This window comes from Pipistrellus kuhlii, unplaced genomic scaffold (assembly GCF_014108245.1).
Source record: "Pipistrellus kuhlii isolate mPipKuh1 unplaced genomic scaffold, mPipKuh1.p scaffold_m20_p_8, whole genome shotgun sequence".
NCBI classification, from domain to species: domain Eukaryota; kingdom Metazoa; phylum Chordata; class Mammalia; order Chiroptera; family Vespertilionidae; genus Pipistrellus; species Pipistrellus kuhlii.
This window is the reverse complement of record NW_023425584.1, coordinates 70,619,754-70,646,603: the sequence shown is the minus strand read 5'-3', so window position 1 is coordinate 70,646,603 and position 26,850 is coordinate 70,619,754. Positions and strand designations below refer to the sequence as shown.

General features: G+C 57.4%; 4 protein-coding genes and 1 long non-coding RNA gene across 8 annotated transcripts; 1 reads left to right on the top strand and 4 right to left on the bottom strand.

Annotated features, from left to right (window-relative positions):
• Nucleotides 1–338: 338 nt before the first annotated feature.
• Nucleotides 339–23,420, bottom strand: LOC118711182. Its single transcript, XR_004985659.1, has 3 exons — nucleotides 22,996–23,420; nucleotides 13,738–13,742; nucleotides 339–351 (listed from the first exon to the last, which is right to left on the bottom strand). It is a non-coding gene; the product is annotated as an uncharacterized LOC118711182 (long non-coding RNA).
• OAZ1 (ornithine decarboxylase antizyme 1) lies at nucleotides 846–4,665 on the bottom strand. The gene is given in 6 exon segments (XM_036424181.1): nucleotides 846–1,414; nucleotides 1,713–1,798; nucleotides 2,176–2,348; nucleotides 2,821–2,907; nucleotides 2,909–2,966; nucleotides 4,423–4,665. Coding segments are annotated over 6 exon segments (684 nt in total). The 5' UTR covers nucleotides 4,569–4,665; the 3' UTR covers nucleotides 846–1,280.
• JSRP1 (junctional sarcoplasmic reticulum protein 1) lies at nucleotides 9,826–13,754 on the top strand. Of its 2 annotated transcripts, none has more exons than XM_045576721.1 (7): nucleotides 9,826–10,004; nucleotides 10,941–11,032; nucleotides 11,492–11,529; nucleotides 11,690–11,819; nucleotides 12,315–12,488; nucleotides 13,002–13,093; nucleotides 13,200–13,754. In XM_045576721.1, exons 2-7 carry the CDS (start codon nucleotides 10,981–10,983, stop codon nucleotides 13,647–13,649), a joined length of 936 nt encoding a protein of 311 aa, XP_045432677.1. In that variant the 5' UTR covers nucleotides 9,826–10,004; nucleotides 10,941–10,980; the 3' UTR covers nucleotides 13,650–13,754. The 2 variants fall into 2 exon arrangements, with proteins under 2 accessions (XP_045432677.1, XP_036280079.1); XM_036424186.2 differs by having other exon boundaries at nucleotides 9,826–10,033; nucleotides 10,939–11,032.
• On the bottom strand, nucleotides 13,924–17,302 carry AMH (anti-Mullerian hormone). 2 transcript variants are annotated; one of them, XM_036424160.1, is made up of 5 exons: nucleotides 16,299–17,302; nucleotides 15,503–15,645; nucleotides 15,193–15,322; nucleotides 14,953–15,112; nucleotides 13,924–14,875 (listed from the first exon to the last, which is right to left on the bottom strand). In XM_036424160.1, the coding sequence occupies exons 1-5, from the start codon at nucleotides 16,732–16,734 to the stop codon at nucleotides 14,008–14,010; spliced, it is 1,737 nt and encodes a 578-aa protein (XP_036280053.1). In that variant the 5' UTR covers nucleotides 16,735–17,302; the 3' UTR covers nucleotides 13,924–14,007. The 2 variants fall into 2 exon arrangements, with proteins under 2 accessions (XP_036280053.1, XP_036280054.1); XM_036424161.1 differs by having other exon boundaries at nucleotides 15,193–15,301.
• SF3A2 (splicing factor 3a subunit 2) lies at nucleotides 17,458–26,662 on the bottom strand. Of its 2 annotated transcripts, XM_036424170.2 has the most exons (10): nucleotides 26,447–26,586; nucleotides 25,193–25,198; nucleotides 22,774–22,937; nucleotides 21,418–21,489; nucleotides 20,699–20,745; nucleotides 20,099–20,208; nucleotides 19,062–19,111; nucleotides 18,842–18,982; nucleotides 18,409–18,477; nucleotides 17,458–18,293 (listed from the first exon to the last, which is right to left on the bottom strand). In XM_036424170.2, the coding sequence occupies exons 3-10, from the start codon at nucleotides 22,897–22,899 to the stop codon at nucleotides 17,580–17,582; spliced, it is 1,329 nt and encodes a 442-aa protein (XP_036280063.1). In that variant the 5' UTR covers nucleotides 22,900–22,937; nucleotides 25,193–25,198; nucleotides 26,447–26,586; the 3' UTR covers nucleotides 17,458–17,579. The 2 variants fall into 2 exon arrangements, with proteins under 2 accessions (XP_036280063.1, XP_036280062.1); XM_036424169.2 differs by lacking the exon at nucleotides 25,193–25,198 and having other exon boundaries at nucleotides 26,501–26,662.
• Between the last annotated feature and the right edge of the window lie 188 nt (nucleotides 26,663–26,850).

Below are 26,850 nucleotides of genomic sequence, written 5' to 3'. Positions count from 1 at the left end.
CTTGAGGGGTCCCACGGCTCTTGCCTGGGCCTCCAGTCATGCCTCCTTACTCCTCCCTTAACATGGTGATCCTGGAGATGTTCCTAACTTCCTAACCCCTAGGTATGACCAGCTCTGTACCTCCAAACCTTTGGAGACTGGCTCCATCATCACTCAGGTAGCTGAATATCCTATCCCACCGGTCTCCCAGCACTTTTCCTCCTGTCAAAAGTGTCCCCCTTTGCAGCGTGTTTCCCACACAAGGCCTGGACATGAATCTCCAGGCAATGTCCAGATGCAGCCAGCAGGTGGCACTGATACTGCCAATCCTGGGACTTAGCTCCCCTCCCCCAACTACAGGACCAGTGTTCCCTGGCAGTGCTATTCCAGTTCGGCCTTAGGCCGCCAACGGCAACAGGCTGGGGCCATCCACACACACACATCCACACAGTCCTGGTTAAGTCCCCTGCAGGCCCCCAGCTTCAGGCAGCGGTGAGGCCATTTAGGATAACTGGAAGCCAGCCAGCCTCCAGCCCTGGTCACCCCAGGGAAGGGCAGGACAGGGGACCTGAAGGTACAAGATGTGGGTGAGGGAGGGCAGATTGTCATCCAGAGCTGCCTGGCTGAGATGGCAAAACGGGGCCCCAGGATCCTGAAATCTGCCTCGAAGCACATCCCATAGAACCAGATTGTGGCCAGATGAGAGACTAAGCCATTGGCTTCCCACCCTGAGCCTGTTTCCCCGGTCAAAGGGGTTAATCCACTCAGAATGCATCATCACATACTTGCAAACAGCCCCAGGCCACACCAGGTAACTGAGGCCCCTCCCTCCAGGCCAAGTTAACACCACTGAGCCCAGACAGGTCTTAGATGTAATCATTTTTATTCAGATTTTTTCAAAGCAATAGAAGGGTCGATTAATACCTATCTTTCCAAGTTAGGACCTAAAACTGTTTCCAAAGCTTCAAATAAGAAAACTCCTGCTTGAAGTACAAGGATAATCTGTATCACCTTAAACCAGCAATAAAAAAGTAAAATATAAACTTTTATTTAGAATTAAAGCAAATACTTCAGTATCACAAACACAATATTAAACTTCAAGAAATATACCGCTAATTTGGAGTGAGCATTTATTTGCACAATTACAACATGCGGACAAAACCCAGAAGAGGGGAGCAGGCCTGGCATTTGCACCCAGGGCAGCCGTTGGTCACACCACCAGCACGAAGCGAGACACACAAGGGGCTACATCTGCGATGATGTCAGTGGTGGCAAAGGTGAGGGCGCAGGTGGTGCAGCTGCTACTCATCCTCCTCAGAAGACTCTCTCTCAAATGTGTAGGCCATGAAGCAAGCGTCGGGTCTCTTGGGGACAAGGGGGTGCCCCGGTCTCACAATCTCAAAGCCCATAAAGCTGAAGGTACGGAGCAGAGCGGCTGTGGGAGAAAACTGCATGAGCCCGCTGGCCTCCAGCAACCTGGGCTCTGGGCCCGCCCACCCCCCCGAGATGGCCCCTCACAGAGCCTTCAAGGGGCTGGGGACACACACACACACACACACACACACACACACACACAACACAGACCGAGGATGTGCTCATTAGGGCCCCGTGAACAGCATGACCAAGGTTAGACAACAAGACCTTAGGCCACAGGCCTCCTCCCCAGGGCCAGGGGGGTGGGTGCCTTCTCCTTTTATCCCTGCAAGAGCACCTGGTGATGGGTGGCCACCTACCTCTGTCATCACGGTTCTTGTGGAAGCAAATGAAGACATGCTCAGCATGCAGCTGCTCCTCTGCAAACTCGAGAAGAACTGCAAAGCTGAAGTGCAAGTGTCAGGATCTGTCCAACCTCATGTGCCCCTCCTAAGGGCCCAGCCTGCACCTCCCACTTCTCTTAACGGGCTTGACTTATGGGGAGCACAACTTCCAGGTATAGACCTAGAGGCTCTGGAGCTGGGCCATTCTCTGTGTGGGAGGTTGAGCATCCCTGTTCCCATCCACTCAATGCCAGGATCAACCCTAAGGGGGCGCCCCCCAGATGTGACAACCGGATGTCCACAAATATGGCCCAGTGTTCCCTGTGGAGGATCTCCCGAGAACTGCTAGACCACTACTCAAAAAAGGATGGCCTGCCCAACTCTAGACTCTGGCTTCCCTCCTCCCCTCGAGTGAGGACTCCGACAGGCTGGCCCTCACCTGTCTTTGCTCCCCTCTGGCAGAGCTCCGCCTGGGATCTCAATGTAGAGGCAGCTGCTGCTCAGCACTGCTCTCCAGTTAATATGTTTGGCATCTGTGAGCCTGGTCTGGACGTTGAGAATTCTCGTCTTGTTATTAGACGTTAGTTCCTCTGTTACATTCAGCCTATTATCCTGTGAAAGGAAAGAACCAAATTCAAACCTTAGACATCAACCCTCACAGACTGAGTGGTCGATCTTCCTCCTCAATGCCACAATTTGGAAAACCCAGAAAAGCACCAAATCACCCCGTCACCCAGCCCCCTGCAAAGATGCCTTCCACATGCAGGGCCTCCCAGCCCTCTAGGGGAGGTGGCTCAAGCCAAGGTCAGGGCGGGAGCCCCAGGCTGAGGCAAAAACAGTTCACCAAGGGCTACTTATGGCTCAATAAGGGCCTGGGCTGCAACTTGCATTCTGTTCTGAGAATCCAATAGATTCCTAGCACACAGCAGGTGTGTAAGAAATCGCCACTGTGCAGAAGCAGGGGCTGCAGGTGTGGTGTGGCATGGCCAAGCCAGCCCAGCCCAGCCCAGCCCAGCCCAGCCCAGCCCAGCCCAGCCCAACCCCCTCCCCAAGGTTGGAGGAGCCCCGAGAACAAGATACTTACAGAGTAAAATAAATTAGCTGAAAGATTGTGATCCCTCTGACTATTCCCTCGCCCACCTGGGATCTTCAGGGGTGGGTGAGGGACATCAGGAGCACCACTGAGGCCCTGGACCCAGGTTACTACAGCAGTTAAGGGAGACCCTGGAACTGAAGGAAAACAGGCTGGTTAGGGTATGGCTTTTACTGACAGGACCCTGAGCTTCAGCCAGACCAAGCCGAAGACCAAGGCATTCCAGAGTCCCAACTAGAGTGGTGCCCACCTAGGACTGCCCTCCCCAATCCCATGCTTACACCAGTCAAGGGGTCAAAATCAACAACCGCCAGTCAGGGCAGCTCAAAAGCTCTACCCAACCCCTACCCTGATATCAGAGAAACAAGCGGTTACTTAATTGGGCCTTCGTGGGCCATGCTTGGGCGGGTTTTCAACTCAAAATTCCACTTGGTGCTCTTTTTCGTCCTTGAGTTATCTCAAGACAACGACAAAGTCTTACTAACCCAATCCTACCACCCCATCAAGTTTTACTTCCCACTTCTCACTCTGGCCACTTCAGCTTCCCCCTTTTCTATTTTGCAGTCTGTAGCAAAAATCGGAAATGCTGGCGCCTTCTCACGAAGCCCGCAACATTTAGTAGTTCCACCGCCGGGCAGGAGGCGCCCCTCCCGCTGGCCGCGGATTGCGTCATCTCGGCAGAGCTGCCCTGCGCCCCGGGGAGATTTTCACAATCACGCAGTCGGGAGCGCCAGCAGCCATTTGCTGCGCAGTGTAAACAAGTCCCAAAGTCGCCTCCATTTTGCACGGCTCCCATCCGGGGCCCCTCAAACGCCTGCCCGTCCGCTTCTCGGCCCAGGACCCCCCCGCTGAGGGGCTAATGGCGCCCCGGAGGTGGATGTCTAAGATCTTGCCAACGACAAGTAGAAGACTTAATATCGGACCCGCGCCCGCTGGAAATGGGCACAACTACGTTCACCCAAAACCTAACGAGGGGCGGCCAGGAGGGCCAGGGCCGTGTCCCCGCGGCGGGGCGGCTCGCAGCCACCCCGAGAAAAGCCCCGGCGCCGCCTACGTGGCGCAGCCTCGCTCTGCCTGCCCTCGGGGGCCCGGCGCACCCGGATCCATACGCTTTGGGGCCAAAAAATGGGGGTCACTAGGGCGGTCACGATGGGGCACCTGGCTTGTTTGAGTTTCCCCACCGTCGAAGCGCTCAAGACCTCCCCCGCCCCCCCCCCGCCGGGCACCGCTAATGGGCCGCGCCCGCAAAGTGCAGATTCATGGGGCTCGTGGGCCCGACTCGGCCTCGAACCAACCCGCCCCCCAAATCTTTCCCCGCGACCCTCTCCCAAACCCCATTTCGTATTTCCGCTGTCCCCCAAACCCAACCAGGTGCCCCCGTGCCCCGGATCGCCTGCTAGGCCGAGACCCCGGACCGGTCCCTCCGCCCGCCCCGCCCCCATCCAGACCAGAACCCGCCCCCCCACCGCGATTGTGGCCTCGACAAAGGGGCGGGTCTCGAGCTCCCGGGACTTCCGTGGCGCCCCGCGGCCGCCACCCGCGAGCTTGCGCGGCGACGCTTCTGGAAGCTTCGGGCAGGGGAGGGGCGCTCACCTCTCACTGCTGTGGCCTCCGCGGCTGTGCAGACTGATGAGAGGCATGGTGCGACTGGCGTGGACGGTGGCGCTAGGTTTATTTCCTTCCTTCTCTCTGGCGAAACAGTGGCTGTTGAGGATCCGCTGCAGGGAGGATTTCACCATCCGGCCGCTGGGGTCCGAAACCAGGAAAACCTCCGCTGCGCCTCTCCCGCGTCGCCGCCGCTGCTCGCCGTTCGCAAAATGGCGTCTCCGCAGTCGCCCGCTTTTATAGGCGCTGCGGAAAGGCCACGCCCCCTACGCCGTCGGGAACGCGGCCGCGCGAGGGGGCGGGGCCGCCGGGAAACAAGGCACGCACGCCCCTCTCGGCTTCTGATTGGCCAACGCCGAGAGAGAGGGTGAGATCACGCCGAGGATTGGGCTAAAAGCTGAGGGTCCCGCCCCCACCCGCTGGCGTTCCTCTGCGGGCGCGCGGAGGGGGCGGGGCCGCCTTGGCGCCGAGAACCCGATGCGCGTGCCCACCCCACCCCACCCCCACATTCGGACCCGAGCCGAATGGTGGCTTCGCGCTGGGTCCGTTTTCGGTGTGTCCCGCTGTGGCCCAGTCTCATCTGTGGTCCCCATCGCCGTCACTAGGTCCCCTTCCCCCAGCGGGGCCCCCCCTCTCCCTACCTCTCGGGGCGGGAAAGGGGTCGTGGGACCGCCACCCCCCAATAAGTCAAAATTATTTTCAGTAGTTACCTGCGAAAGATCGGTCACAATGATGGCTTTCTGGATTCGGTCCCTCACGTTTTAAAAAGAATTTTCAACGTTAATGACATTGAAAATTTAGTAAAATATTTTTGTCTAAAATTTGGACTTAACAAAATATTTCTCTTTGCAGATAAAGTCGGATATTTCGTGTGTGGACTAAAAATTTCCCCCAACCAAAGGTATTACTTCGGGCAGTTAAGTTCAGAAACACATTTCACAGAAGACCTAAATTTTGCACTTACCACGCAATGCTACCATTTCTTGTAGGTCCCACTGTGCTTCGTGGTTCCATGTTGTAGGCACAAACAGAAACTCGAAAAGTCACATGGGGTTGAAGCAACTCCTATTTGTTTCTTTGTTTTTACAATCCAGACCCATCATTTTTATCTCATTTTTATCCCCAATCCACTGTGTTCATTTAAGTCAGAAACACAAACTTTCCCCAAAGGGACAAAACTGATAGACATTTTACTTTGCAAAACATGTGTCTAGTCCCTGTGTGTCTCTGAATTCCTTTTTATGTGGAATGCAATACTACGTATACAATATAAGTAAGAAAAATGTCTAATTCACAGTGACATAGGTGATTAAAACAACAACAAAAACTGACAATTGCAGTGGTTGGGCCAACCGAAGAATTTTCTCAGAGAAAAAATATTTCATCAGTGGCGTTGCTTAGGATTGCGGCTCATGGGGAAACATAAAGCAAGTGGATTTTCCAGCTAACTTTATGATTGATTTCAATTTTCTTACAGAGGTTCGCACTTTTATTGGGAGGGCTCACGCCCACCATCCTAGGTGGGGCGTAAGCATCCTCATATTTGTAGAATTAGTATCCTTGTTATTATTTAGGCCTCACATTTTCTTTTCTTTTTTTTTTTTTAATATATTTTATTGATTTTTTACAGAGAGGAAGGGAAAGATATAGAAAGTTAGAAACATCAATGAGAGAGAAACATCGATCAGCTGCCTCCTGCACGCCCCCCACTGGGGATGTGCCTGCAACTAAGGCACATGCCCTTGACCAGAATCGAATCTGGGACCCTTGAGTCCACAAGGCCTTACATTTTCTTAAAGCTGGAAGAGCCTCCCAGTTTTGACATTTGTTTTTTCTTTCTTCATAGGTCTCCAGTGTCTTACCCAAACGGGCGACACCAGGCCAAGAGTCCAGAATCCAGGCCTGCCAATGGCCCGCCACTGGTCACTGAGTCGCACTGTGTTTACCCACCATGACCGAGGCCAGAAAGGGACCGAGATCCCCGCTGACACCCAGCACGGTGGCTTGTAGTCCCGGAAGGACCGTTGCAGTGGGGTGTCTCCGAGATCTCACCTGCCAACCTGGAATCTGGGGGTAAAACACAGGCAACCCCAGGCCTCCTCAGCTCTCTGGGAACCAGCAGAGGCCTCAGGACCCTGGCGCTGAGACTTGGGGTGGGGAGGGTTCTTTGTTCGTTGGCAGGCCTTGTGCCGTTTCCGGCCAAAGTAAACTTAAATGTGTAACCATCATGGGTGGAGAGAGGGTGGGGAGGGGATGCAAGCCTCTTGGAAAACAAACTGAAGCAGGTTGCTTTTTGCAAGGGTGGAGGAGAAAGGGTGTGTGTCTGGGGCCAGGGCAGGGCAGGCTGGGGAAAGTCACTGCAGGGGGTCCAGATGCCTGAGGGCTCCCAGCCTGGGCAGGGAGGTGGGGAGCAGTGTCGTGTCACCCTTGTGGGGACAGTAGACTCTGCCTGTTGTCATTTCTGACACAACCCCAGGAGACTCACCCATGGGATGCAGGGCGGGTGTGTTGTCTGCTTTGCTCCCTATGTGGTGGGGGGGGGGTGGGGACTGAGGTACTTGACACCCTGAGGGTTGTTAACACTGAAGCCAGACCGGAATCTCCTTCCGGGTTTCATCCAGCACAGAAAGACCTGCCCCTGGGGAGTGTACAGGAGGCAGCCAATCAATGGTTCTCTCTCATCATTGATGTTTCTATCTCTCCCTCTCTGTGAAACCAATAAACACATATATATTTGTAAAAAGGATTGATTGGATCACTTTACCTCATGGTTACTGTTATTCTCAAGCCTGGCCTCTTATTCCTAACCTTATTCCCAGGGGAAAGCTCTTGAGCAAGCAACGAGAAAAAAGGGAAGTAAACAGAACCGCCGGTTTAAATATGCATCAGACACACTTCAGAGAGAAACAGGGCCAAGGAAGGCTTCAAACCGTTGCGATTTGGCCACAAATCCACACACACATCTGCGAGGGATGATAAGGCTGGGACAGCTTTGTGAAAACACCCCCAGGGACTAGAGGGCGTGCTCCAGGATTAGCAGCGCCTGTCTCCAGCTGGTGGCTGTTTCTGTCGTTTTGTTTTAATTGATTTGAGAGCCAGAGGAAGGGAGAGGGAGAGAGAGAAACATCGATGTAAGAGACACATCAACTGGTTGGCTCCCTCACAAACCTCACTCCAGGGCAGGAAGTGGACCCAAAACCCAAGTATGTGCCGTTGACTGGGAATTGAATCTGAAACTGTTCAGTCCAAGGGTGACATTCTAACCACTGAGAAACACCAGCCAGGGCAAAGCTTATATAGTCTTTTCTTTTCTTTTAAATATATTTTATTAAGTTTTGAGTGTGAGGAAGAGAGAAGGATAGAAAGCTAGAAACATCGATGAGAGAGAAACATCAACCAGCTGCCTCTTGCACACCCCCTACTGGGGATTATGCCCACAACCAAGGTACATGCCCTTGACTGGAATCGAACCTGGGACCTTTTAGTCCGCAGGCCAACGCTCTATCCACTGAGCCAAACCGGTTTCAGCCTCTTATTTCTTTCCTCCCCTCCCCTCCCCTCCCCTCCCCTCCCCTCCTCTCCTCTCATTTTCTACTATTTTTTTATTGAATTCAGAGAGGGAGAGAGAGATAGAAACATGAGAGAGGATCATTGATTGGCTGCTTTCTGCATGCCCTCTACTGGGGATGGAGCCCGCACCCCAGGCATGTGCCCTATTTGGGAATCCAACCGTGATCTCCTGGTTCATAGGTTGGCACTCAACCACTGAGCCACACTGGTAGGGCAAAGCTTATATACTCTTTTTTTTTTTTTTTTTTAAATATATTTTATTGATTTTGTACAGAGAGGAAGGGAGAGAGATAGAGAGCTAGAAACATCAATGAGAGAGAGAGTCATCGACCAGCTGCCTCTTGCACACCCCCTACTGGGGATGTGCCCGCAACCAAGGTACATGCCCTTGACCGGAATCGAACCTGGGACCTTTCAGTCCCCAAGCCGACGCTCTATCCATTGAGCCAAACCGGTCTCGGCTTATATACTCTTAATATGAACACTCTGCCACTGAATTTTTACACTGACAGATGTGTATTAAAAATATTTCATATACTAAATACTGCACTGGTTTCTGCATGTATAAAGCTAGCTTTAATAGTTTCTGTCCTACTTGATTAAAAATAGGTCTTAAACAAACTAATTTTAACTGTACTAAAAACTACAACAGTTTAAGAATCTATGACCTTATATAAAGAAATCAAAAATGTACAAAACACAACTATAAAAGCAAGGAACAATTATGGCCGTGCAAAGTATTACACTAAACATTGCACAGAAATGTGATTTTAAGCCCTGGCCTGTGCATGTGGCTCAGTGGTTAGAGTATCAACCTGCCCACTGAAGGGCTGAGGGCTTGATTCCTTGTCCAGGGCAGGTACCTGGTTGCAGGTTCGATCCTGTCCACTTCCAGGCACTTGTGGGAGGCAGCACATCGATGTGTCTCTTTCACATCAATATTTCTCTCTCCCTCTCTCTCTCCTCCCTCTCTCTTTGCCTCTCTCTCAAAAAAGTCAATGGAACCCTAGCCAGTTTTGGCCAAGTGGATAGAGTGTCAGCCTGTGGACTGAAGGATCCCAGGTTAGATTCTGGTCAGGCGCACACGCTCTGGCTTGTGGGCTGGATCCCAGTGGGGATCAAGGAGGCAGCCAATCAGTGATTCGCTCTCATCATTGATAAAAAATCAATAATATATATATAAAACTAAAAAAATAAATAAATAAAAAGAGCAACTCCTTTCACCCTCCCTGTGCCCCGGGAGGAAGTGAGCACGTGGCAGATGAGCCGAAGAGCCCAGCTTCCCAAGGTGGCCGATCCTCCAGGAAGCCCTCCCGGCTGCCCTGGGCCCGGCGGGCCAGGCCGGCTGTGGGGCTGGCATGCAATCCGTGGTTCAAAAAGGCCTGCTGACAGAATCCACGGAGAAGGCGAGAGGACCACCTTTTATGGCGCGCTCAGCCCCTAAGCCCCTTTTCTGATGCTTAGGGACCGGAAAGAACATCCCCAGCTTGCCATGGCCAGCCTGACAGTGGCGCGCGCTCTCTCACTCTCTCTCTCTCTCTCTCTCTCTCTCTTTAATATATTTTATTGATTTACAGAGAGAAAGGGAAAGAGATAGAGAGATAGAAACATCGATGAGAGAGAAGCATCAACCAGCTGCCTCTTGCACACCCCCTACTGGGGATGTGCCCGCAACCAATGTACATGCCCTTGACCGGAATCGAACCTGGGACCTTTCAGTCCGCAGACCGCCGCTCTACCACTGAGCCAAACTGGTTTCGGCGACAGTGGCTCTTTCTGGAGTGGGGGTGGATCGCCCTTCAGCCAATAACTGGCCCTCCTGCAAGCAGGCTGGGGGGAAGGGGGGTGACTCCCCAGCTGTGCCTGGCTCTCCTCCCCTTCCTGTTCCAGCCACAGAGCTGATTGGCCCTCCCTTCTGCCTCTGGCCACCTGTTGCTGTCTTTCCAGGAGTCACCCTCCATCTCCATCCCGTCTACCGGGCCCAGCATGCTGGCTGTGAAGTAAGTGGGGTCGGGGGAGGCCTGGGCGGGGATGAGCGACCACGGGGGCACCTCTGAGGTCCATGGGGGTCCCCAACTCTCGTGGCTGCCCCCTACACTCCTAGGGGTTCACACGCCTGCCCATGAGGCCCCTCCTCGGCCCTGCTCCAGACCAGAGCAGAGTCACCTTTCTGCCCAGAGATGGGACACGCTAACAGGCAGCCAGAGGTGCCAGGGATCCTGAAAAGCAGGGCTTTGCGATGCCGACAGACTTGGGTTTGACCTCGGGCTCTCGTGCGGCCTCTGGGCAGTACCTCCGTCCTTAGCCTCAGTTTCCTCCTCCGCTCTGAAGGAGGAGAGGCAGTGAGAGGAGACAGGGACCCCCTCACCGTTCCCCTGCCTGTTGTGAACTTGAGCCCCTAGATTTAGGGGACCAGAGGGGAACGAGGTGCCAGGCACAGTAGGTAAGAGTGGTCCAGAGGGAGATCCCTTGGGGGCAGAGGTCTGGAAGGGGGTGGGCCGCGCTGGCCCGTCCCACGGCTCCTGGGCAACGGATAAAAATAGCCCCTGGTCTCAGAGAACATGAGCCGAGCCTGGGGCCCCGGGCTCTGGTCTGAGCTCTTTGCTCATCTCTTTGTGACTCTGGGTGGGTCCTAATCCTTTCTGGGTCCCAGCAGCCTCTACTGTGTACTCAGGGATGCTGGGGCCCCAGAGGGACTAGCCAATGGGGAGGGGTCCCAAGGCAAGCCTGGGGGCTCAGGGAGTGTACCGGGTCATGCCCTGAGGTGAATTTGCCAGGTAATGAGGGCTCCGCGAAGAGGGTCCTTCAGGGCTGGGGGGAGGCAGAGGCCGGTAATACATGAACTCAGGGTCCTCCCCACCCGAGTCAGGCCCAGGCCCACTCCGGGGCTCAGTAAATGCAAGCTCCCTCTTTCCCATCCACCGCCCCCTCCACAGCTTGAGTCTGAACTGAACCTGCTGCTTCTCAGACATCTCCATGACAACCATGGCCTTGGAGAAGCCTGATGGAGGCCTGGGCTGCCAGGCGGGTGAGGACCTCTCTGTCCTGGCTGAGCTCTGACCAGGCAGCCCCCGGAGAACTGGGCTGGCGGTGTCCTTGGGGTGCTGGCAGGATGAAGACCACGCCCCCCATTCTGAAGATGGCTCACCTTTAGAGGCGGGACTTGGACCCTCACACTGGCTTAGACTGTGACCTGTGCTCCCATTCCCCACCTCTGGCTCATTGGTGCCTCAGGTGTTATAAGCTTAGCAGCTCCTTGTAGGCTCATTGGTGCCTATAAGAAGCGCCCCCCCTCCCCAGAGAGGGGCCGGGACACACCGGTTGGGGTTCCAACCCCAGCCTGCCAGGGAACCGGCGTGTGCCTCTCAGAGCCCGCCGTCAAGTGGGAGCCATCACCTGCCCCTTGCCCAGCGGAGCCCGGAGGAGGGCGGGATTGGCCTGAGGGTCCCCATGACCTTGAGTCTCCTTCCTCTTTCCCCACTAACAGTGACACCCAGGCTGGCCGACGCCGGCAGCTGGTCCCACGTGAGTAGCTGGGGCTCTGGGGTCTCAGCCCAGAACTCCCCTGGAATCAGGGACACGCTGGCCAAGGAGGGTGGGTTTCTGCAGCCCACGGGAAGGGCTTGGGCTCCCTCCGAGGAAAGACCGGAAGGAAATACCCAAGGTGACTGGTGACTCCCCACAGGATTCTCAGGAGCCAGAGGCGGAGGGTAGCCCTGCGGGTAAAGTGGATACCAGGCCCAAGAAGACAGAAAAGGAGTCTGTGGCCAAAGGGGCCCCAGGACCCGGCAAGGAGAGGCCGAAAGCAGGAGCAAGTCGGTTTGCAGGAGGCAGGGGTGACGGGGGGTGGGGGGGGTGGGTTGATCTGGGGTGAAGGGGGGACAGGGTGCTGCAAGGTTGGCTCCTGGCTGCGTGGTGACCAGGTGTCACAGGTAGTAACTGAAAGGTCTGGGAGCTTCTGCTAATCTATAATAAAAGCATAATACGCTAATTAGACTGGACATCCTTCCGGATGACCTTCTGGATGAAGCCAAGGCAGTGGGGGTCGTGGGGGCGGGGGCAGAAGCAGCCAAAGTGGCAGGGAGCCTAGCCCCTTGCACAAATTTCGTGCATTGGGCCTCTAGATCATTATAACACCAGCTAAGGTGCTGCTAAGTTTCAGCTAAGGATCTAGAATATTCTTCGCATACCAGTGAAGCTGCCAAATCAGCCCCCTGCCTAGGGCCACACAACCGGGCAGGGCTGAGCGGGGTTCAGGGTGCAGGTCCGCCCCTGGGAACCGCGCCCAAACCCCGCACTTGCTCCTGAAGCCCCGAGGAGCCCGGCGCGCAAGAAGGCCCAGGCCGCGCCGCCCCCGCAGCCGCCGCCGCCGCCGCCCCCGGCCCTGAGCGAGGAGCTGCCCTGGGGGGACATGTCGCTCAACAAGTGCCTGGTGCTCGCCTCGCTGGTGGCGCTGCTGGGCTCGGCCTTCCAGCTGTGTCGCGGTGAGCCTGTGCCCCCGGGTCCGAATCTTAGACGTCCCCCTCCTACGTCACCCCCCTGTCTCCCCAGCATGGGCCGTGTGCGGGGTCCTCCTCTCTGCACCTCCGAGGTCCGCCTGGGCCCCTCTCTCCAGGATGGGCTTGCCCCCCCCCCCCCACACACACACACTGTGCACCTTGTAGTGGAGGGGACCTTCCCCTCCCAGAATGGAGCTTGGTGCACCTCCCTCCCTGGGCTATGCTCCCCCACCCCCTATGGGCCGTGCACGCCCAGGATAACCAAGGGCGGCACCTGCAGCCGCAGAGAAATAGGCCCCGTCCGTTAGCCACTGAGGTTTGGTCCCAGCAGCGGGGACCGCACGCTTGCCCAGGGCTCGGAGGAAGCCAGCCCAGCTCCGCGTCCTGGGGAACATCGGCTCGCCCCTGCACCTGTCTGTCCCGGGGAAGAGGGCTGGGACGGACGTGTGTCTGGCTCTTGGCGCCGGCTGATTTACTACACCCCCCCACCCCCTCTAGACATGGTGATTGGAGGGGCGGACGCCCCTGCCCCTGCCCCTGCGCCATGGGTCCCTCCAAGCTCTGCGCCAAAAAAGCCAGCGTCGCCCCCGGTAAGAATTTCCTTCAGCGACTGCGGGCGCTGAACCCTCTTCCGAAGGAAGGGGAGTGCGGGGGGGGGCGGGTTGCACTGATTCCATCATCCCGCACTGGTTGCAGCTAAAGCCCGAGGCCTGGACGCCCCCGCTGGGGTCCGCTGCGCCCCCGATGCCGGCGGAGGAGACAGAGGCTGCCCGGAGTGCGGAGGCTGCAGGGAAGGAGGCCGGGGACCCTGAGGAGGCCGCTGGGGGGGAGCGCGCGCCCCTCGCCCACGAAGGGCCCCAGGGGAGGCCGCAGAAGGAGAGGCCGCGGAGGGAGAGGCCGCGCAAGGAGAGGCCGCGGACCGAAGAGAGACCATGGAAGCCGGAGAAGCCCCGGCCCGTCAGGGAGCCCCGGGAACCTCCGCCCCAGAGAGGGAAGGCACGAGAAGAGGGCCATCGGCCGTGGGAGCGGGACTCCGGAGAGGCCAAGCACAGGAAGAGGCAGGCCTGGGCCTCTCCGCGACGTCCCAGCGCCGAGGACTGGCCTCCGGGCCGCCGGAAGCACCGCGCCGGGAAGGGGCGCGACTGAGCCGGCCCGGGCCCTGCGCAGGAACCCCGGCACGTCTTCCGGGTTAGCTCCTGGTCCTCGCGAAATAAAGCGCGTGCTGCGGCCCCACGTCGCCTGCTCCTTTGCACCTCGGCCCCGGATCTAGCCCGGGGCCTGCATGCCTGGGACGGGGACCTCAGACAGGGGTGGGGTAGCCAAGGGAGGAGGCAGTGCCAACCGATGACCCGGCCCTGCGCGCCAGAGAGCCGGCTGGAGGAGGCCCCGCCTGCCGCCCAAACGTGCACGGACACCTCCGCCGTGCGCTTGTGGTCTTTATTGGGGTGATGATTCGGTGGCGAATAAATACGGACAGGGGCGCGGCTCGGGGCGCGGCGCGGAGTCACCGGCAGCCACACTCAGTGGCCACCATGTTGGGCACGTGGTGCGCGCTGATGCGCTCCTCCGACAGGGTGATGAGCAGCTTGCCCGCGTAGGCCGTGGGCACGCAGCAGGGAGGGCGCGCCAGGGCCGCCCCGCGGGCCTGCATCTTGAGCAGCAGCACCACGTGGTTGCCGTAGCGCGGGTTGCGGTCCGACTGCGGCCAGCCGCAGGAGCCCTGGCAGTTGTTGGCCTGGTACGTCTCGGGGATGAGCACCGAGCGCTCCGCACGGAGGTCCACGCTCAGCTCGCGCAGCGCGCACGGCTCGTCCGCGGCCCCGGCCCCCGCGCTGCGCTGCGCCCGCGCCGGCCCGCCCCACGCCCTCCCGCGCCACTCGGCGCGCAGGCCCTGCAGCGCCTTCAGCAGCAGCAGCGCGCGCAGCGGGCCGCCGGGCCCCCCCGAGTCCCCGGGGCACAGCGCCAGCAGGCGCGCCAGCAGCGGCGGGGCGGCGGGCGGCAGCCCCGGGAGGCCGCGCAGCTCGGCGGCAGCCGCCTGCAGCTCCGCGGCCACTCGGCGCGCCAGGTCGGCCGCCCACGGCGAGGACTCGGGGCCCGGCGGCGGCGTGGGGTCCCCCGCGGCGGCAGCGGCGGGCGGCAGCAGCAGCAGCAGGGGCTCCTCGCCGCCGTCAAGCAGGCGCTCCAGGGCCACTGGGTCCGACAGGTTGACCAGGCCCTGCGGGAAGCCGGCCAGCGCGGCGGGGTCCAGGGCCAGGCGCGGCGGCGAGGCCCGGGCGTGGGGTCCCCGTAGCGTCCGCACCAGGCGCGTGAGTGTCTCCAGGAAGGGATCGGTGCCGGCGCCAGGGAGTGGCTCCTCGGGCTCTGGGGTGGGACTGAAAGGCGGAGACTGGATGTGGGCTCAGCTGTCCCCACCCACCTCCCCGGGCCCCCGGGCTGGGCCAAGGCGCACCTGGGCGACGGGAAGGGCACTGTGTCCAGCTGACCGCGCGCGGGCATGGCCGTGAGCCCGGGCCTCGGCAACAGGAGGAGGGCCGGGGTCCTCCGCGTGAAGCATCGGGGGTCGGCGCCGAACAGCAACGCCTGCAGCTGCGCGGTGCTCAGGGCGGTACCTGGGGGGAGGGCGCCGGGCCGAGTCAGGAGCTGGGGTCCAGGGCAGCGGCCCGCGCCGCTCCCTCTTCTCCCAGCCTACCGTTTTGGCGGTGCCGAAGCGTTAGGGCAAGACCCACGCCCTGCCAGGCCCCCGCGGGGCGGTCCACTGCCAGCGCCAGGTAGCCGGTGTCCCGGGACAGGCAGAGACTCTGAGGAGATGGGAGCTCAGCCTGGCTGGGCGGGGCGCAGGATGCCAGCCATGCTCTGTTCTCTGCCCTTAGCACCCCTTCCAGGGTCTACCCTGGACCCCTGGAGCCTTTCCCCCGGTGAAGACGGTTGAACCACCCCTCCCCTCCTGCTATGGGTAAGGGTTATTGGGGGTGAAGGAATGCCCAACTCAACCCTGATACCTGGGTGCCCAGCAGCCCGGCTCCCGTTACAGTGACCTCTGGGCCGGGCCCGGGGTACACCACCAGCAGCGCCATCTCCGGGGGGCTGATTTCTCCAGATGGAGGCTCCTGGAACCTCAGCGAGGGTGTTGGCTCCCACGTCACTGCCGCCAGGATAATGGGGAAGGACAGCTGAGCTGCTGAGGCCTGAGCCCCTCGCCTAAGCCTGTCTGTCCTTCAGGGAGGGAGAGCTCCACCCCAACTGGGAGCCTTGGGACACTCACGGGGGTGGACACACCTCAACACAAGGTGCAGGTCCTTGCCAGGACATGGGTGGTAGGACTGACAAGGTGGGTGGTGGGCTGCTGCCTGTCATCCCTGAACCCTTGAGGTCTCTTGGGTTTGGGGACCTCCTGAGTGGAGGTCCATGTGTCACGTGGGCAGCCCCTTCCTGGAAGTGTATCTGAGGTCAATGGCCCCTGAGGACAGGCCACCTCTTACTCTGGGCTACCTGCTGTCACAGGGGCATCCTCCACTGCTGGCCCAGCCCCAGGGCTCCTTCCCGGAGTGGAACCTTCCCCGGCAGCGCAGGGGGGTGGTCTGGGAGCCCAGCATTCACTGGCAAAGATAAGGGCCCACACCTCCCAGGCTGCAGGCTCAGCCCAGCCCAAGTGAGCAGGGCCATAGGCTTCAACTTCCCCAGGTCAGAGAGGGGCCTAGGGTCTTCCCTGGGAAAGTAATGGCCATCGTGTAATGGAATGATGGCTAGGGACCACAGCAGAGCCGCCTGCCCCGCCTCAGCCAGGGGACCCCATACCTTCCTCCAGGTGCAGGACCGCCAGCTGCTGCCCCCGGGGCTCCCCCAGCCACACTCTAAGCCACCGCAGAAGGGGCAGCGCAGCGTGCTCGTGGCTAGGGGTGCAGACGCCGAAGGTGGCCAGGTCACCAGGCCCCCAGTGGGCCCGATGCACGGCCTCCAGGAAGGCCTGCTCGTAGCCCCTCAGGGCTCCCGTCACCCGGAGGGGGGCGCGGCTGCCGTTGCTGCCACCAGCCAGCGTCACCAGGCATAGGGAGTCTCGCTGACTGCGTGGAGGCAAGACCTGGGGGGCTGCCCAGTCCCAGTCTTGGTGGAAGATGAGACCCCCAGTGGCTGCAGGCTCCCCAGGTGTTTCTTCTCCAGGGGTCCCAGCCCCCATCAGGGTCCCCATCGCCCATAGCAGCAGGACCGGCAGAGAGAGAGGTGCAGCCCTCATCCTGGGAATTGTCAGGGGCTTGGCCACTCCGCTTATATGGGCCAGCCCAGGGTGTTTGTGTGGAGGACAGCCCCTGTCGCCTCCCAGGAGGTGACCTTGGGGGCCAGTGCCTGAGCTCCCCTCCAAGCCTGGGCCCGCTCAAAGCCCCTTCTGTTCGGGCCCCTATCTCCTTCCCACCAGTGATAGAAAGTGTGGCTTGTGACCGATTTGTTCAACTGTCCTTGAGGTTTTCTCTCCGGAGACAGCAGTGGGAATGTGAGCAGGGAGTGACCAGCCCAGATGGACCAAACAACAGCTGTAGGGCCGGGCCTGGAGGAGGGCAGAGGCCCCTCCCTGAGACCCAAGACACCGGTTGTCTCGGTGTGTTCAGACCACCAGGTGGGAGGTCTCCAGGCTCAGCTGGAGCTCTCAAGTCTCCTGTCCACGCCTCCTGCCCTCAGGAACCAAGGTGCCAAAGGAGCTCCGGCATCTTGGCCTGGAGACCCCGAGGACAGAACACCCTCTGCTTTGCTCTCCTCCCACAGGCTGGACCCCCGTCCCCCTGTGGGCAATGTCCGTCTTCCATCTGGAATTCCAGGACACAGAGGACATGTTGGAACACCCACCAGTGTCCTGATGGCCACGGAGTCTTGGAAGCCTGACCCCGAACCACTCCCACATACGGCGGAGGGGCCATGCCACAGCGCCCCTGCCCACACCATGGGTACAGCAGTGCAGCCAGGCTTCTGAGAAGGCTGTTTAATGAGATCTAGGGACACGGCACAGCCTGTACAAACACCAAACTCGATCGGGGAGGAGAGATAGGGAAACAGGAAAGTAGACCTGCAATGAGAGGGGGTGGCTTTTCAGTTGGCTGGGGGAGGGGGTGGAATGTTTCCAGGGCCTTCGGAGGGCAGTGGGGGTCTCATCATTGGGGGCATGGGAGCTGGGGGATGGACCCCGGGATTGGAGGGATGAACTCCAGGAGGCTGGGGGTGAATCCCAGGAGCTTGAGGATGAACCCCTGGAGGAGGGGGGTGTACCCCAGGTGGCTGGGGGTGCATCCCCGGGGCTGGGGGGTGTACCCCGGGGGCCTGGGGGTGGACTGAAGAAGCTTGTGGGTGTACCCCTGGGGTCTGGGGGTGAACTCCAGCAGATGGGGGAGGGTGGACTCCTGGGGCTGGAGGATGGACTCCTGGGGCTGGGTGAACCCCAGGAGCAGGGGGATGGACCCCAGATGCTGGTGGGTGGACCACCGGTGCTGGGGGATGGACCCCAGGAGCTGGAGGGTGAACCCCAGATGCTGGTGGGTGGACCACTGGTGCTGGAGGGTGGACTCCAGGAGCTGGGGGGGGCAGCTGGGGAGGGCCCGGGGGCCCTGCAGGTGCAGGCCCATTGGGTGGCATGGGGGGCAGAGGCAGGCCTCCTGGTGGGGGTGGAGGCAAAGACTCAGGCAGTGGTGGCCGAGGGGGCAAGCCATTCATCAGTGGGGGTGGTGGCCGCTTCACCCCAGGAGGCCCAGCCGGGAGGCTTGGCGGGGCTGGAGGCTTTTCCATCTTAAAGTGGAACTGGAGGAAGAACTGGAAAAAAACACGAAAAAGCTGAATGGAGCACTGGGGGTCATGGGAGGGGAGAGAGGATGGCCAGGACAGCCACCGGAAGTTCCTTGAATTGCTTGGACCTAGAGTGACTTACCTGCTTGGTTTCCCGGTTCCAGTGAGTCCAAAACTTGCCCTCGGCCTTGTCAATCTCTCTGCTTGGCACCTGCGGGGGTGGGATGGGGGTGGGGGAAAGGGGTGGAAAATGGCAGGGACTGCTCCCAGGTGTTAGAGCAGGCCCAGCAGAGAGAGCCCTTCATGAAGGAAGAGGGCTTGGTTTTAGAGAACCAGACACAGCTTACATTCTAGCTCTGCTGCCTAGTGACCCCCATCACCCCAGTTAAATAATGGTTTACAATACTGTGTTCACCAGTGTCTGTTAGGGCACAGGACACGGTCAAGGAATCCCTGACCAGCCCAGCACAGAAGCTGCACTGCTCTTGATGGGGGCACCATCTTAGGACACCCTTCCCACCCCAGAAGCAGCCCCTATTGGGAAGGACACCTCTGGAGTGGGCAGCACAAGCTACCTTGAAGGCAATGGTCTCGTAGGGCTCGGCAGCCATCAGCAGGTACTGCCAGCGCCTGTCTGGGGGCTCGATCCTCTGCTCGTAGGCAGACATGAAGCGGTGGCGTGGCATGATACCGTCAGCGATCTCAGGATAGTCGATCTGTGGGGATACAGCCAAATGGCAGCACTGCTTCCCAGGAGCCCCTCCCCTCATGACTGGTCCCTGGGCCTCGTCTCACCTGGAAGAGGAGGCTCTGCTGGCCCATCTCTGTGTCCCTCTGCTTGGTCACTGCAACACACAGAGGTCTCAGGTCCAGGCCAGCTCATCACCCTCCCAAAGCTCAGGACCCCGGAGGGCAGGGGAGGTCACCTGGCTGTAGGGCCCCAACCAGGCCTGGGAGAGCTCTGTGCTATAGGTGCCACCTGCCCGAGACCATGGAAGTGGTGGTGGGAGAATGGCTTGCAGTTGCCCTAATCCCCCCGGGGCCTGGGGCAGCACTGAGCACTGAGCAGGAATTGAAGACAGGAGGCACCAGGTGTGTGGGGCAAGTGAGGCCTGCAACCCTGCCTCCGGGAGAGGTGCCCTTCATATCAGAGTCCTGTGGCTTTCAGGCTGTTCTCTGCACAGCTCCCAGGCATGTAAAATTTCCCTGTAAGCCCCTCAGGTTCTCCCCACTACACTCATGGCAGAAACTGACAGTCTACCACAGCCAAAGGCCTTTGGTGGCCCCACGTGGACCCTGCCATTGTAGCCCTGGTTCATAAGCTGGTGTGCACGCTGTGCCCTGCTACAGTGCAGACACACACATGTTGTTAGAACATAGTCCCCTATATTCCAACAGGGTCATATGACCAGCTTTCTGAACTAAGTAACCCAGAGCCCGTTCCCTGCCAATGGCCCTGCTGAGTAAGCTGCCACTGACACAGACCATTGCCCTCCCACTCCCCTCTCTCCTCAGGTCCAGAGGAGCCAGGGCCTAGTTCTATGCTCACAGGAAAGGGGCTCACTGCCCCTCCCACACATCACTCATCTTCACTAAGAGTGCAAATAACTGAGCTCTCATAACACCCTGATAGGCGCACAGGGGAGTGGCATCCACAAGGTCACATTTGAGAAAGTTCACATGGAGGGGGGACCCCAGTGGGGTGTTTGGTTTCTGAAAGCAATGAAAGGTCTGAGCAAATGAAGGCCAGTGAACAGCAGTGTGTATACGGCTCAGGGGCGGGACCAGGGTTCTGGACAAATGTGGGCCAACCTACCCCCAAACAGACTTACCTTTATAGCCCGGGCGGCCGATCTTCACAAACTTCTTCACTTCTACCTTGACCTTCTCTGGTGCTGGCTGGGCGGGGGCCTCCTTAGCCTCTTTGGCTGCTCGCCGGGCCCTATAGGCATGACGGACACAGTGCTGCTGCTCCTTCTCTCACACACACACACACACACACACACACACACACACACACACACACACACGACGCCAAGGCCACAGGCCCAGGTGCTAGGAGCCGTCCTGCCCCCACATCGACCTTGGAGAGCCTCTGCTAAGTGAGGGCGTTGGGTGGGGTGGGGTTGAATGGGTGGGTGGGGGGTGTCTCAAGGTTTGAATGGAAATGGGTGGGACAGGCATGGGCACCTTTCTCCTCTTGTCACATTTCCCCTTGTTCCTTACTAGGGAGCCTTCTGAGGACCCACACCCTTCTCCTTGCTAGGTAAGGAGCATATCCCGTTCCTCCCACAATGTACTGATCACAGGACAGGCTGGCCCCAAACTACCTCTGTGCCACTGTCTGGTGTGGCTCACAGACACGTAGAGAAGTGCCAGCTCCTAGCCCGGGGCCCAAGGCTTTGAGCAGGGAGTAGGGGTGACATACTCACAAGTTGGTCTGGTGCTTTTTCCCCTGGGTGTGCGCGAGGTAGCTCCCCTAGAGTGGGACAAAGTGAGCAGGGATGGGGCCTGGATGCCCCTCAACCAGTCCTGCTCTCCCTTCTGCCTCCTGGGAGCAGGGCCCCAGTATCTACAGTGCAGAAGGGAGAACCTGACATACAAAGGCTGTTCAACAGCACAATGCCCACAGTTGTGAACAAATCCCAAAACAAAGCAAACGTTCGCCAACACGGGGAGGACAAACAGGACCTGCTCATCGCTGCATGCCGAACCCAACGTGAGAACTTGTCCGACTAGCACATGGATAACCTCACAGTCCTTGAAGGAAATGAACTGGAGCTACACCACTAGACCTCAAAACCCAGCGTCAAATGTTCCCAGATGTGCTCACATCTGTATGACAATGGCACCAGTGGCATTAAAGGAAAATGGACAAGCAGCAAATTCACAGTTCTGGTGGCCTCTGGGCCTCAGGAGTGCAGGGCCCAGGTTTTCCGGTGGAGTGACCAGCATCTCTTCTAGGAAGATGCACCGGAAGCTGTGCTCAGTGAGTGAGTGGCGGCCCCCAGCACCCCCTCCACCCTCGGCCGAGTTACGAACAACAGGTTAACAAGCAGAAGCGGAGGAGGGGTGGGAGCAGCGCGTCCTGCCAGAGCTTCTCCACGGAACAGGGGAAGGGCCGTGGGGGCAATGGGCCCCGAGAACTCACCTCATTGTTGTGGAGTGTCAGGCACAGCTTGCATTCATATGAGCCCAGGTGGTTCTTCATGAAATAAGGGTCCTGGGAGGGAGGCAGAGTCCATTAGATCGAGGGAGATGGTACCTGAGCCCTCCCTGCCACGAGCAGTGCCCGAGAAGCAGGGCTCTCCCCTGGCTGGCGAGGGAGGGTGCTGCTGTCCTCTGGGACAGATGTTCTGGGACAAAGGACTAGAAAACTGGGGCCAGCTTGGCATGGGCCTGCCAGGGCAGTGCTGGGGGACGACTCTGCATCTACAATAAGCGCCGGGGGCAGGGGCGGACACTGTGGTCCTTGGCCCCTACTCTGAGCAGAAGGGTTCTCCAGGAGTCCCTGGCCTCACATGGGTGGCAGTTGTGGGTCTGGAAGGAGGCAGAGCCCAAGGAGCACTGCTGGTCACCCATCTCCAGGACGGGGGCAGGAATCTGGCCACAACCCACCAGCCTTCCAAGTGCTGCAGCACAAGGCAGGTACAGGCAGAGGAGGACCAGCACGCGGGTGAAGGGAAAGGCGATGGAGACCCATGTCTCTACAAGTCCTGTGGGCTGGACAGGTGACTCCATAAACCAGGCAGCATGGCAGTGCTGCTGATCGCTGATGGGGAGCAGACCCGTGGGGTTCAAATTCTAACTCCACTGCTCAGGGGCCGTGTCATCTTTGACAGTGACACATTCTCTGTCATCACAACTATTTTTTCATCTGGAAAATGGGGAAAGTAAGAGAACCAGTGAGGCTTTGAGAGGCTGCCTGGCCGTACACACCTCTGAGGGTTTCAAAGTCTACGTGAACCATACACTGGCTGCCAGGCTCTCACCCGGATCCCTGGGCAACGTATCTGGAGACATCTGTGACTGGAGTGCTCCTGGCATTGAGTGAGGAAGGGATCTGCTCGACACCTCACAGCGCCTAGGATGGCTCACCACACAATGACGCTGCCCAGTATCAGCTGTTCCCAGGGGGAGAACTGGTCTACCAACAGCTCTGTGTTGGTAAAACGTTAAACTAAAATGTTGCCCTTCACTGCCTATGGCTGAAATGAGAGCAACTCATGTGCTGCCATCCTGGCCCTCCCCACTGGAGATTCTCCAAGACACTGATTAATTAGATAAACAAAACCAAAACACCTCATACAGTAAAAAAAAGCCCTTGAAATTTAGGGTAACAGCAGTCTTGGAAACCTGCTGCTCTAGGTCAAGTTCCTTTTTTTAACGACTAGGAGACCAAGGCCCATAGAGCCAAACAACTGCTCAAGGTCACAGGTGTGAGAATCCGGAACAGGACTCCATGGTGAGGGGGAGGCTGTGGGGACCTCCCGGGGCCCCACCTCACCTTGTTGATGTCGATGGTCTCCAGGGCCAGCTGCCGGAGGCGCTCCCGCCGGTCCCGGTTGCTCTCAGAAGAGGAGGCCACGCCCCCACTCCCGGTCTTGCCCCCCGGGCGATGTTGGAAGTCCATGGTGAAGGCCTTTGGGCTTTACTGGACTAGGGGGATACCTGAAGGAGGGGGGAAGGAGAGAGGTGGTAAACATTGCTAAATATGGCCAGCTGTCACTGTGGGACTCAAGCCCAGTTCCTTCAGAATAAGCACCTGAATCACTAGTGGCAGCTGGTGCTGAGAGAAGTACCCAATGAATCTGGCTCAGGGAAATCCAAACCCAAGCAAATACTTAACTGCTCACCTAGAATAAAAACCAGTAACGACTGGAACCCAAACTGTGGGTTCCTCACAGCCCATGGTACACGTTATCCCTCTCCTGGCAGCACCCTCACCCAGAATGAAATGAGAACTCACACCCTGAACCCTGAGAGGAAGGGCCACTGAGAGGAAGGTCCCTGCCCAGGTACCCAGCTCCCCAGAGAAATCAGTTTTATATTCAGAAAAAATGGAACGAGGGGTCTCTCAGCTGAGAGAGGCAGGCACAAGAGAGGCTGGGGATGAGGGCCAGGTTGAAAAGTGGGAAGTCCATCAAAACCAGCCTACTGCCAAAACCGGTTTGGCTCAGTGGATAGAGCGTCAGTCTGCGGACTGGAGGGTCCCGGGTTCGATTCCGGTCAAGGGCATGCATGTACCTTGGTTTTGGGCATATCCCCAGTAGGGGGTGTGCAAGAGGCAGCTGATCGATGACTCTCTCTCATTGATGATTCTATCTCTCTCCCTTCCTCTCTGTAAAAAAACAATAAAATATATTAAAACAACAACAACAAACAACAACAAAAAAACAGCCTACTGGCCCGCAGGCAGACTGTCCTTCCTCCCACTGTGTCTAGCAGGCAGGCAGCCCGCCCGGAGGCCCAGCTGAGGGCACTGTAGAAGGCGTTTCTGAGTAAAGAAGGCCAGGAAAGTATTCTCACTGACAGCAGGGGGTTCCCATGCCAGGCCCACTGAGCAGTGAGAGCCACAAGATAAGAAGCACGGCTCTCCCACACAGAGCTGATAACTTCACAGAACAGACACAAAGCATCAAACATATCCAAGGAACAAGAAACCTAATGGAAAACTCAAGAGAAGATGATAGCACCCTCCTGAATTATCAGAGAAGTTACTGGACCACGAAACTTGAACAGGATGCCAAAAGTCAGCCCTTGGAAAGTAGAGACTGGATGATCCAAATAATTGAATACAAGCGCTTGAAGGTCAAAGAAATCTCTCATAAAGGAGAACAAAAAAATGAAAAGAGAGGAGCACAGTAAAAACCTAAATGGAATTCCAGAGTGAAAACAGAAAGAGAGAGTATTATCAAAGATAATTACCAAAGGATTAAAAGAAAATGCCCCAGGACTAGAAGGATCTAATTCTTCCCACAGAACAAAAAGACCTTCTTCAATAAGTGGCTCAAGAAACTTTACACCACTGAGGAAAACCCGTTTCCATTAGTCAAAGAAATAATAGGTCACAAAGAAGAACCGGGCCAGTGTTATTCATAACGGTAAAGGCCGGCTTTCAGAACAGCACTGAACTCATAAAAGGAGCAACATTCTCACAGGTCTCAATGTGGATCTTCAACCCAGAATTTTAATTTCATACCCAAACTGTGAGGGTAAACAAAGCCATCTACCTATATAAGAGCCAAGCAACCATCATAACCAAACGGGCGACCAGGCCGGCAGAGGGCGGCAATTAGGGGCAATCAGGCTGGCAGGGGAACAGTTAGGGGTGACCAGGCTGGCAGGGGAGGCAGTGAGGGGCGATCAGGCAGGCAGGCAGGTAGTCCAGCGGTCCAGGATTGTGAGAGGGATGTCTGACTGCCGGTTTAAGCCTGCACCCAGAATTTTGTGTGCTGGGTCTCTAGTTTTCAAATAACAAGGACTCAAAATCAACCCACTGGTCAATCGATTTCTTCAAAAACTACCAGATGAGCTTATAGTAGGAAGAGAAAAAAATGGTCAGATTGAAAACAAGCCAACTCAAGAGAGTGCTAACATAAAGTTCTAGAACAACTGTGGAGTAGCAGAGTGCAGGGTTTGGGGAAAATAAAATAAAAGGATCAATTCCTTTAAAACTGTGGAAAAATACCACCTACTGTTATGTGAAGTGCTGGAGCTTTGAGGAAAAAAATTAACAGCCGGCAAAGAAAATCAGGCTCCTGGCTAGGTAGCTCAGTTGGCTAGAGAATCATCCCAATATACCGAGATTGTGGGCTTGATCCCCAGTCAGGGCTCATACAAGAGGCAACCATAGATAAGCAAAACAACAAATCCAAGTCTCCTCTTGAATCAATAAATAAAAATTAAAAACCAAGCTCTGACCGGTTTGGCTCAGTAGATAGTGTCAGCCTGTGGACTGAAGGGTCACAGGTTCTAATCCGGTCAAGGGCATGTACCTTGGTTGCAGGCACATACCCAGTGAGGAGTGCGCAGGAGGCAGCTGATTGATGTTTCTTTCTCTCTCATCGATGTTTCTATCCCTCTCCCTTCCTCTCTGTAAAAAAACAACAAAAAAAAACCCCCAATAAAATATACATTTGAAAAAATTAAAAACCAAGCTAACAGAAAAGATGAAGACATGAATTAGCTTTGGAGGGTGGGGTGGGTCGAGAATGAACAGTACAGGAAAAGCAACACAGATGAACATGTGACTTGCCTTAATAGTGAACAATATTTCCAGCCTCAGAAACAGAGCACTGTCTGGATTTGCTCCCCCGTCAGGGCACTTACAAGAATTAAACAATAAATGCATAAATATGTGGAACAACAAATCAATGTTTCTCTTTCCCCCTTCCTTGCTCTGACATCAATCGATAAAAAAATAATAATAAGTGAAAACAGAACTAATGATTGACTAACGCTCATGACATAAATACATCCAGGTATGGAGGGTGAAGTTGGCCTGGATGGGGAGGAGGGGAGCGGAAATCAGACCTCATCGATCTCAGAAAGAAGCCAAAAGGCTGTCTAAAAGCGACACTCCCAGAAAGCCGGCTTTCAGCTTTGAGCAGAGGCGTCCTCTGGGGCCAAGGAGGATGCAGGGATGAATGACCGCTTTTATGAGCAGGTCATAATCTCCTTAAACAAGGCAAACAGACTATTAACGTCGGGAACTCCTCTCCCTCGTTCTGCGCTGCCAGAGGGTATCGGAAAGAACGGTCCTGGCATCTCAGTAGGAAAGTCATGTAACCTCGGGGCTTCGCTGGCGAAAAGGGGCCAGCTGACGGGCTCTGTGGCCTTGGGTGCGGTGGGGCACTCTGTCCTCAGAGCCTTCTTTCTTACTTAGCTGGCCTGGAATCCGTGACCACCTTTACCCCCATGCCAGGTACAGACCCTGGGGCTCAGCGGCACCGTGTGACTCTCGGACCACAAAGCCAGTCAAACTAACGGACGCAATTTAATGCTCCGAGAAGTTCGCGGTTACTCGGAAGGCGCCCTGTGAGCTGCGCCCGCGACCGGATCTCAGCAGCGGGCCTTCGGTGTTTCAAGTGAGCGGTGGGTGCCAGGGACACAGAGACCTGCCATTCCTGAGGAGTGGGCAACGCGCCCGCCCGCCCGCCCTCAGCCGCGCCGCAGGCGCCCTTCCAGGGCACTCCGGGCTCCAGGGCCGCCGCTCTCGCCTCGTTCCTCACCTGCACCCGAGGCCGCGATCCGTCGCCTTTTCACCCGCCACGGGGCCGCTACGACTTCGTCCAGTGGACAAGCGCGGCCTAAAGAAGCACTTCCGGAGGCAAACGGGGCGGGACTTCTCTTGTGCGCAAGTTCCGCCCGCTCGTGAGTACAGGCAAGACACTCCGGAAGTGAGAGGGAAAGGTGGGGGAGGCACCGGAAGCAGGAGTGCGCATGCCCACGAGGCTCAACAACTAAAGCACACACAAAAAAACACCACGAACCAAAACACCTCTCAGTCAGTCTAACTCGGAGGGCTGGGACTTGCCCTCCTAGGCCTGTTCCGGTCCATTTCAGTAGGGATGCTTACTTT

Excerpts from the sequence above, each read along its gene's own strand:
- AMH (XM_036424160.1), bottom strand. The coding sequence starts at position 16,734 with ATGAGGGCTGCACCTCTCTCTCTGCCGGTCCTGCTGCTATGGGCGATG. Across the intron at positions 15,646-16,298 it reads GGTCCTGCACCTGGAGGAAG|TGACGTGGGAGCCAACACCC; the intron begins GTATGGGGTCCC and ends TCCTGGCGGCAG. Across the intron at positions 14,876-14,952 it reads GTGCCCTTCCCGTCGCCCAG|TCCCACCCCAGAGCCCGAGG; the intron begins GTGCGCCTTGGC and ends TCCGCCTTTCAG.
- SF3A2 (XM_036424169.2), bottom strand. The coding sequence starts at position 22,899 with ATGGACTTCCAACATCGCCCGGGGGGCAAGACCGGGAGTGGGGGCGTG. Across the intron at positions 21,490-22,773 it reads AGACCATCGACATCAACAAG|GACCCTTATTTCATGAAGAA; the intron begins GTGAGGTGGGGC and ends CCTCCCTCCCAG. Across the intron at positions 19,112-20,098 it reads CGGCCGCCCGGGCTATAAAG|TGACCAAGCAGAGGGACACA; the intron begins GTAAGTCTGTTT and ends TGTGTGTTGCAG.
- JSRP1 (XM_045576721.1), top strand. The coding sequence starts at position 10,981 with ATGACAACCATGGCCTTGGAGAAGCCTGATGGAGGCCTGGGCTGCCAG. Across the intron at positions 11,033-11,491 it reads AGGCCTGGGCTGCCAGGCGG|TGACACCCAGGCTGGCCGAC; the intron begins GTGAGGACCTCT and ends CCCCACTAACAG. Across the intron at positions 11,820-12,314 it reads GAGGCCGAAAGCAGGAGCAA|CCCCGAGGAGCCCGGCGCGC; the intron begins GTCGGTTTGCAG and ends TTGCTCCTGAAG.